Raw genomic sequence first — 9,471 nt, forward strand, 5'->3', positions numbered from 1 at the left:
AAGGTTCACTGTGTGGTCTGGTAACTATTTAGTCTTACGCAGCACTTTGCAAGGAGCTGCTGACAGCATCTTTTTTCCACTTGATAGATATCTGCTTCTTCTTTTTTTACAGTGAGTGCTCTGAAAGAACATCAATAGCATCTCTATTGCTGTCTTTAGGCTTTTTGCACAGCCTCCCAATCACTGTCACCACTTGCTCACAACACACAGCAAGCAAAGCCGCTGACAAACCCGAGCAAAGTTTAAAGATGCATGTGTGTTAAGACAGAGTGGAAAGCTTTGAATGATTTAAATTCCTGTTTTATTTCTTTTTAAAATGATCAACAACTGCAGTATAAATCATATCAGAGCAATAAAACAAAATGAGCTTTCACTATCCCAGTCACAGTGCATAATATATTTGATAAAGCCTTACAGTACGTTACCACATGCATGTTATGTTTCAGCATTGGTGTGCATACTACATTAGAGGATACAGCACAGCAGCACAGGCCACATACAGCACATTCAACAGTTTCCAAAAGGGATTTCAGCTTTGTGCATGGCACAGTTCATCACTATAATATAAGGTGTGTCATACGTACAGTACTTAGCTACACTCTGGGCAGAGCAAGACTGATATTTCTTAAGACACCTGCTATGCTGATGAATGCGATGATTTACAAAACAGAAGCGTTGAAGCGTTTGATTTGATTTGATTTATTGGGATCTCCATTAGCTGGGGCCTTAGCCACAGCTATTCTTCCTGGAGTCCACACACAACTTGTGCAACTATACATTAACGTGCACCATTACAATAAAAACAACCACCAAAAAACAACATTCAATACATCATTGAAAGAAAAACAACATAAATAATAACAAAAATAACAACATTCAACACAACACAAGACAACACAGGACCTAATTTAACTTATTCACAGACCATAGAGATAAGAGTATAACATTGTTCACTAATATGTTTGACAATCATTAGCATGGTATCACAAGCATGCGGAGACGATATAGTAACAGTCTTTATCTTTCGATTCCTTTTTTTTTACTGAAGAACCACTTTATATAACACCTGACTACATCTATGTATGGCTGAGAACAGGTCATCCTTGGCACTGTGACTCATACAGTAGCTTATGGAAAATGTTAGCTTATATCAGCAAAGTCATTTTCGCCATTGGTGCCCAACACACAGCACACTACATCTACACTGTTAAGTTTACTGTTGAGTTTCTGTGTTGCTGTTATACTGTAAGACAGAAAGACTGGATAAAGAGGTATTAGAGTAAATACAGTAATGACCATAGAACAGACTGGAATTGAAATTCCTCCCCTTTAGCAGCTACAGACTATCCCAGCCTTTCCTGTGCAGTGAGACAATTAAGAACATAACAGTTTCAAGCCTTCATATACAGTATATTTCATTTCTCACTGAAGCGCAGCGCTGGGAAGAAACTCGGGTTATCTGTGTGCTTCAGCATACAGTCACTGCCATTTAATTTACAAAGAGAGTAGTAGGGGTTGCCTATGAAAGGTGCTGAGTGAGCTACATTACCTGTTGGTTCCTGAGACGTTTTTTTGGGATTTATGAAACCTTGTCCAGACTGAATGACCCTGTCAAGCACAGTACCACCACAAGCTAATGAGGCCAAGTCGGCCTCTGAAGTGGGGCCTCCCGGTATAACAGTCTCACTGAAATATTACAAGTGCATAATTCATGCACCTCTATCTCCATCCCTAACCATACATATTGATCGTACTATATGCCTGGTTTTACCTTTTACAACTGAAATTCTTGATGTAATATTGAGACTACAAAGACTATGAGCCTTGTGGCAATAATAAGTAAAGTGATGGGTTACATGCTTGGATAATGACAGCTGCTGTCATGGTCTTAGTAATCCCAGCCTCATGCAAATGCTGTTGACGCTGCAGTAGAATACCTGAGGCCATGGCTCTGGATGGCCTACTGCCTCTCTTTCTCAACAGTAACTGGGTCAAGATTGATACGCCTCTGGCCCGGCTACTGCTCCTCTGCAACATCTCCCACTGGCACTTAATTAAGTCTTGGAGGTCACACAACTGTTGCATCCAGAGGCTGATTCATGGTGAGGAGGCCAGTCTTAAGTCCTGCTTGTAAAGACTGATTGCAGTTGGCCTGTGCATTTCCTATGTGTGGGTGAAGGTTTTTTCACCTCCACTGACCCGACTATAACTCCTGGGAGCTACGTGGCATCTCAGCAGCAATACAGAGGAGTTGTATTTATATATATATGTTTTGTTTTTTCTTTCATCATAGAATCAGTGGCTGCCTCTACCTTCACAGTCTCTTGCTTGGAGCATTATTGTTCTTTTTTTGCATGAAAATATTCCAAATAACACACTGAGGATCCCGCTGCACTGTCCAGCTTCCTCCTCAAGTGAAGTACTTGCAGTTTGTGGAGTCAATAACACAGTATGGTGTGCACTTGAGGTGACCATAGGACCTGCGAAATAACAGGGGAAAAAAAACATCCCTTCGGTCAGTTTAACATGTCAACAAAACACTTCTCACTTTTGTCAACATATAGTTGTATACGGTGCTTACCCTGGAAGATATGAATTACATGTCTGGTATCCAAAGTCCTTTCCATCACACTCCTCAGCCCCCTCATAGCGGTATCCGTCTCCACAGTAAGCGTGTTTACACTCTGTGGTAAGGGGAGACAGCAGAGGTGGAGGGGTACATTTTTATGTGCACAGCAAAGTACAACTTAGGAGCTATAATAGACCACCTAACGTGGACACGTGACTTACTAACACAGCCATCAGTGACAACCCTGTTTTTGTCATCACACTCCTCCCCGCTGGAAATCTGCACGATCCCGTCACCACAGTAACCTTCATCGTCAGGTGCATTTTCCATGGACTGGAACGGCGTCAACTGGAATGGAAAAGTCTTTTACAGAGTTTTAAAAAAAAAAAAAAAAAAAAAAAGTCAACATGTGTAAAACAAGATGAAATATTCTGATTTCACTGCATGCAGTGGTACCTGAATTGGCAGCCAGCCATCAATGTCTTTGAAATAGAGAGATCTCTGGTCTTTGCGGAATGCCAGAGCATTATCTGTGTGAAGGCGCTCCAGTTCTTCCTCATTGCTTACAACAAATATCTGAAAGAAAAGCAAAGTGAGGAAATTGACTGCCATGTCTTCAATATTTAGTGCATTTGGAATTATATGGTTGGTGCAATGGAGTGCAATTTTGAGATATTGTGCATCAAAATGACATATCTTAGCTGGCAGTATGTGTCTCAAAGCAATATTCATGTCCCCAGTAGGCGTACTTTTATCTCTCACAACTTTTTATATTTAAATAATTAACTCAAAAGTTATTAAACCCCAATAACCCCCGGGTTTGTTAAATTAGCATTTATTAGCTTAATATCAAAGATTTTTAAATACAAATAGTATATTTAATTAAAAGCCCTTAACATTGTTGAAACATAATTATGATTTGAGTTTTTTTCAGTGATGTGTCAAATAATTAAGTGCATCACAAAATACCGTACATAACTTTTTTGCTTTCGACAAAACTATTAATTCCTCACCGCCGGTACTTTGGGATAGTTTCCTCTAGAAGGATAATCATCAAATGGAGAATTACTGAGAGGGCTGCAGCTACACTTTCCAGGAGGCCCTGGTGGACCACGTGCACCCTTTGTTCCAACCATGTATAGTCCTAAACATAACCAGAGAGGAGAAAATATTATATAAAAAAGACACAAAACAAGTTTCAAGTAACTAAAGTGAGGAGCTAAAGTGAAGTGTTGTTGAGATTAAAGTCTACACAGCTGATATAAATACTGTATGCCATGAAATGTATTGCGTTTATCAAGAAGCAAACGCAATCAACTTAATTCACTCAGAAACCTGATCAAGATTACAAATGTCACGTTATCTGGTGACATAATATTTGTAAAACTGCAGGGAGGCTCACCATCTGTAAATCCATTTTAGGCACATGATGTCATGACAACATTCACCTTGGGAGATAAAGTTTCTCTGGTGCTAAATAAGACTGCCGGTGTTACCTCCGGTCTAAAGTGTGTTTCCTTCTGCTGACATGGGTGTTTGCTGCTTCGCACACCAGTAGGTCAGTGGTGGCCTAAAGGTTAAAGACGCAAGGTTGGGACTGGGAGGTTGCCGGTTCAATCCCCAGACCAGCAGGATAAAATCTGGGGTTGGGAAAATGATCAAGCCCCTTAGCCCCAACTAAATACTGTGCAAATAGAGCTGCGCAGTGGTTGTTGTACTGGGCAGCTTCCAAGTGTGAATGTGACAGGTTGTCGTTGCAAATAATCAACTTATCTGGATAAATAAAGGTAAAACATGCTCTCTTTCACACACTCTCAGTATGTGCAGAGGGGACATAGGTAAATTCATGCCGTGACTGAACAAGATGTCAGTTTTTTAAATTAGTAAGGGTTTTAAATCTGTTGGAAAATGGAAAAAGGTAGAAGTTCTTACCTGTGGCAGGTGAACCAGGAGGACCAGGCTGACCTGGAATCCCCTGTGGGCCTGCAGGTCCCATAGGACCAACACTGCCCGTGTCTCCTTTCCCTCCCTGAAACACGATTAAAACATTACACAAGGTGGTCATATTTTAAACGTTTCTTCAGTTCAGTTCAGTTTTATTTGTCATTGCTACATCATAACAACGAAATATTGTTATAGCAAAAACAAACAGACATAATGTTTCAGAGATCAAAAGGTTTACAACTAATACTCAATCCTGAGTGTGCAATAAGACATTTGAGGCGTAGAAAAGTAGTTTTTACGAGTGCACATAAATTAGCTTTGGAAGAGAAATTATTAAAACAAAAATAACAGTTTAATTTGAGCAACACTAAATCTAAAGAAACAATGCAATCAAAATGTCACATGTCCACGGACTCCTCACCTGCTTGCCTCTCTTCCCTGGTCGGCCAGTGGGTCCTCTGTTTCCTGAGATCCCAGGTTCTCCTTTTGGACCCATTTCACCCTGCACAACAAATCAGATTGAATCAACATTAAATTTGGTCATATTTGGAAAGTTGTAATCCTGCGGAACGAATTTAAATACTGAATGTGTTTCTCACTTTTTGTCCAAGCATTCCTGGGAAACCCATCCCACCCTGCGGATAACGAAGAGTAAATTATAATATCAATTTAGATTACATACAGCAGATATACACTCTAGTACTGCTACATTCGCAACAACCCTACTGATAAACTCTGCCCACCTTGTCTCCTTTCACTCCACTTTCACCGCGATCGCCTCGAGAACCCTGATGGAGCAGATTATACTGTGTTACATCACATTAGGTCTATATGAAAAAGAGATCTTAATCAATATATCCTATTTCTACTGAATGATAATTACCAAAACTGTTCCATACCTTTTCCCCTTTATACCCAGGTAAACCCTGGGATTAAAGAGACAAAACATCCAAGATGAAATAAAGTAGTGTTAGGGTGAGATCATGCCAGATCATATATATCTATATATAGTTCATATGTATCTCATACCCTTGGCCCAATTGGTCCTCTAGCTCCAGGCAAACCCATCAGCCCCGGGTCACCTTTCTCACCCTGACACAGAAAAACATTCGGAATAAGACAAATGTGGATTGGCACCAACCCAAATATTACACCACACGACTTTGAATTTAAGGTTCTTTTATACTATTTAAATCAAGCATTTATATAGAAAAGGTTGTTACATAACAGAAAACCGTAACACAAATCATAGCTAACACTCATCTACCCTACCTTGTATTGGCACTTACTGTTCTTATCTCATGCCATATTTTATATCATCTACATTATGAGGTCTGACTTACTCACTTTGGGCCCACTTGGTCCAGGCCATCCAGCTGGTCCTTCTTTCCCAGGAAGTCCAATAGGACCTGTCCGACCCTGACGGGAGACATCACTTTTAACACGTGATCTCAGATATAGATATACCTAATTTAACAATTACTGTCACAGCTGTAGAAATCTGATTATGAAATCAGGGCCTCTTAAAAAAAGAAAGAAAATAAATCTAAGTGCAGGATTTGCTGCATAAGCTGACAGCGTGCTTGCTACAGTATTTATCAGACACTGCTGCACATGTAGGGGGAGAATGACTTTAACGAGCCCTGTCACTTTGCTCTCTTTAATTAAATGATGGGCTGTATATAGAACAGGAGCCCGTGCTTGTGGGAAATAAAATGATTTATGACCTGGCTGAAGCACTAACCTAAATTGCACTGCAGTGCTGCAAAGCTGCTCAGTCAGGCCACCAGCCAGGGAGGCTCTCCCACTGGGACACTTTTGCTGCTCAATCACAGCGACCGATCATTTAAGGAGGTCACTTCTCTTCTGCCAGCCCTGATCAAACACTGTGCTCTGAGCTGTCAATAAAGCTGTGTGGGCTTGATTCTTCTGTTCTAATAGAAAGGGAGGGCCATCTGACAGTGAGGTATGATGCTGGATGTCTTTGAGTGGTCAATACTGAGGCGATATATGCTCCCTTTCATTGAGAAGGAGACCATCCCTCTGCCATCAAAACAGCCCGTCTCAGCAGCTCTGCGTCCCTTGCATCCTGTCAGTGTGTCTATGCTGTCTCCTGTCAAGGTTGTACATGCTCACAATTCTTTGATATACACAACCAGGCAATGGCAGCACTCTGAGTAAGCCCTAGCGAGCGGGCGGAGACACTGTATCTCATATTTGAGTAAATCCACTTAGCGGAGAATACAGAGTGATTAATGGAGACTCTCACCTTTTGCCCAGGTCTTCCGATTTCTCCCTGACAACAGGATGCGGAGGAGGGGACAAGGACAGTAGCTATTTAATACACTTCCAGCAAGCATCTTTCAGTCAATTAAAAATGAGCTTACAAAATAATGGGTAGCTTGTAAAATGTATAATGAGCTACATAAATGAGATGAGACTAGAACATTGGTAAGTAAACTGCTTACCCTTTCTCCCTTAGGCCCTCCTATCCCAGGTAATCCAGGTGGACCCTGGTGGTCATAATAAACAACACATATAAACCATTGCTCATAAATCTATCTAAATTACTTTTATTGTCCACAACATCCCACCACAAAGTCATGTCTGCTTCTGGGAGCCCACAGATGCAGTTTCAATTAGCTAAAAGCTGAGTGGCCACTATTGATTTCAAAGTGCCTTGTGGGTCTTTTTTATAAACTGAAATGCTGCAGCAGTCCAGCTGGTGCTGTAACAGCTTGAGATGAGCAAAGCTTTAACAATCATTTGGTAAATTTGCTTTTCGCTTATGAAATGCTGGGCTAACAGAGGACGAGGTTTAATATTGACCCAAAATGTCTTTATATCTTTCATCACCAGAGTACACCAACATACGGACACATGTTTGAGTTGGTAATCCCTGGAATTTACGCGACCCAGTAAGCCTTTCCAGGCAGACAGCTCTTCGGACAGTTTCTGAGAATGATGTGTGGGGCACTGGCAGCCAGTGGAAAAAGGCTATTTGTGTCTGAGCTAAATGTAGAGCGTTAATGGGCAACTGTGTTGCATGGGCCAGAGAAATCCCCATCTCCTGCTTTGCAGGAACTCTCAAGTTGGAGAGGAGATGGGGCTGATACGTTGTTGGAGTACTGATTCTTAACACCTCGAAACACCAGAGACAGTCTGTGATTTCGCTGTACTGACGGTGAATCCTACGTAAGTCAAATTGTGGGAGGTGTGTTGGAATGGCGTAATGATGCTGATGCCAGATCTGCAGTACATTATTCATGCTGTGATAACCATGATGTTTGGGAAAAGTCTGGATCCTACCTGAGGGCCAGAGGGCCCAGCAGGGCCACGGGGGCCTGGGACACAGGCAGAACCTTTGTCCTCATTGCCCCACTCTGACTCCCCACCATTATTTGAAATGTCTTCATTCTGTAAAATGAAAATAAGAATTCTGTATTTCTTGTACAGCTTTGACAAAGTATGAAATTCATCCCATTCTTGACATGACAATTCAAACTGTGTTCCACCATCTGAGTGTTATCATGGTATCATTCGGGGCAGTTAAGTGTGGGGCAGTTTGGAAATCGCCCAAGGACATATCAACACTCAGATATTCCACAATAGAAAGTCACATGACTTTGACTCACATGAGTGTGGCGGCGCCAAAGTGAAGGGGGTGGAGGAAACAGTGGGGGTGGAGGCGGACTCAGTAAACAGCATGGGCTGAATCTTCTCTGCTGCTCCTGGGATCTGAGAGCTGTGCAAGGTGTGCATGCAGTCAATCACACAGGCGATGATGCCAGGTGTCAAAATCAGAAGAAGACAGACAGAAGAGGTCATGTTTATGTTGTCTTCTGCAACAACTGAATGTCAAACCTCTTCATCAACATTATGCTATGACACATGGACATGCACAGGCAACTGTGGCACATATAATGTGACATGTTGCCAACAAATATCCCACACATGCAGTCAGAATTGAACAAGTCAGAGAGGTTAGAACATGCAGTAGCAGCATTAAGCGAAAGGGAAACAGGTGCAAACTATCAAATCATTACACCCATCCAGCAGAGTTCATAGAGCTGGACACAGATATGAAGTGCCTGTGCCTCTCACTGAAGGACTGGAGCTGGTCTCGCTATTTATAGAGGCATTTCCAGTCTACCTCTTGGGGGACAAGAAAATAAAAACAAGTGTATTTTACAAAGATAATGAGCTTAAAATGAATCCCAAGACTAGACATTTAGTATCCAGGCTTTTACAGCCCAACTCCCTCAACACCTGTGCATGAATAGTACTGTATGTACAGTACAGCGCACACACACACACACACACACACACACACACACACAGTCTCTAGCTCAGATTACAATATTCTTACCTGCTGGGAATGAAACAAAGCTATCCAGAAAAGAGGATTGAGCCAGGCCATAACAAAACCACAGTGGCAGATACAGTCCAAGTGTTAGAAGAGTCATGCTGCTCCAGATAGTTGCCTGACTTTATTTCTGAGCCACAGCAGCCCTCACACGCTGCCTTTCTCTCTCCCTCTCTCCTCACTGTCCTCTCCCTATGCTCCCCTCCCTCTCTCCTCGCTTTGCTCCGTCTCCTTTACGCCCTCAGAAGAGGGTACGCCGACCAATGCCCATTAAATCTTTCCTCTGCATCAGTGTGCGCTAAAATTACAGGAGACAGCCTGCCAGTTGCTTCGAGTGCCAATATTAGATCTCTACTACTGCAGGGGGTGTCTTTTATTGTTTCCACTCCTCTTACAGGGGGACTTATCATGACTAACCTTCAGTGGGCTTTCCTGCTAGAGATTCAACTAGGATTCTACATGCGGTGTCATTTGTGCATCCTCAGACAACTTTCATGATTTTTTCTGTTCATGTGTAATTATTAGTCCATCTTTTTGCATGCAGTACACTGTGCATCCCCCTGTGCATTGTGGTGTCCATTTAGTCCAGGCC

General features: G+C 42.0%; 1 protein-coding gene across 2 annotated transcripts; it reads right to left on the minus strand.

Moving 5' to 3' along the window:
* Window positions 1-683: 683 nt before the first annotated feature.
* colq (collagen-like tail subunit (single strand of homotrimer) of asymmetric acetylcholinesterase) lies at window positions 684-9,079 on the minus strand. Of its 2 annotated transcripts, none has more exons than XM_028580223.1 (17): window positions 8,883-9,079; window positions 8,149-8,258; window positions 7,823-7,930; window positions 6,982-7,026; window positions 6,783-6,809; window positions 5,861-5,932; window positions 5,543-5,605; window positions 5,413-5,439; window positions 5,257-5,301; window positions 5,113-5,148; window positions 4,935-5,015; window positions 4,502-4,598; window positions 3,583-3,713; window positions 3,026-3,145; window positions 2,791-2,917; window positions 2,582-2,684; window positions 684-2,480 (listed from the first exon to the last, which is right to left on the minus strand). In XM_028580223.1, the coding sequence occupies exons 1-17, from the start codon at window positions 8,977-8,979 to the stop codon at window positions 2,411-2,413; spliced, it is 1,359 nt and encodes a 452-aa protein (XP_028436024.1). In that variant the 5' UTR covers window positions 8,980-9,079; the 3' UTR covers window positions 684-2,410. The 2 variants fall into 2 exon arrangements, with proteins under 2 accessions (XP_028436024.1, XP_028436023.1); XM_028580222.1 differs by having other exon boundaries at window positions 2,791-2,932.
* Window positions 9,080-9,471: the final 392 nt, after the last annotated feature.

This window comes from Perca flavescens, chromosome 6 (assembly GCF_004354835.1).
Source record: "Perca flavescens isolate YP-PL-M2 chromosome 6, PFLA_1.0, whole genome shotgun sequence".
Classification (NCBI taxonomy): domain Eukaryota; kingdom Metazoa; phylum Chordata; class Actinopteri; order Perciformes; family Percidae; genus Perca; species Perca flavescens.

Coding starts and splice junctions, on each gene's coding strand:
- colq (XM_028580222.1), bottom strand. CDS start 8,979: ATGACTCTTCTAACACTTGGACTGTATCTGCCACTGTGGTTTTGTTAT. Junction 5,606..5,860: donor CTGGACCAAGTGGGCCCAAA/GTGAGTAAGTCA, acceptor TTTCTGTGTCAG/GGTGAGAAAGGTGACCCGGG. Junction 5,440..5,542: donor GAGGACCAATTGGGCCAAGG/GTATGAGATACA, acceptor CTTTAATCCCAG/GGTTTACCTGGGTATAAAGG.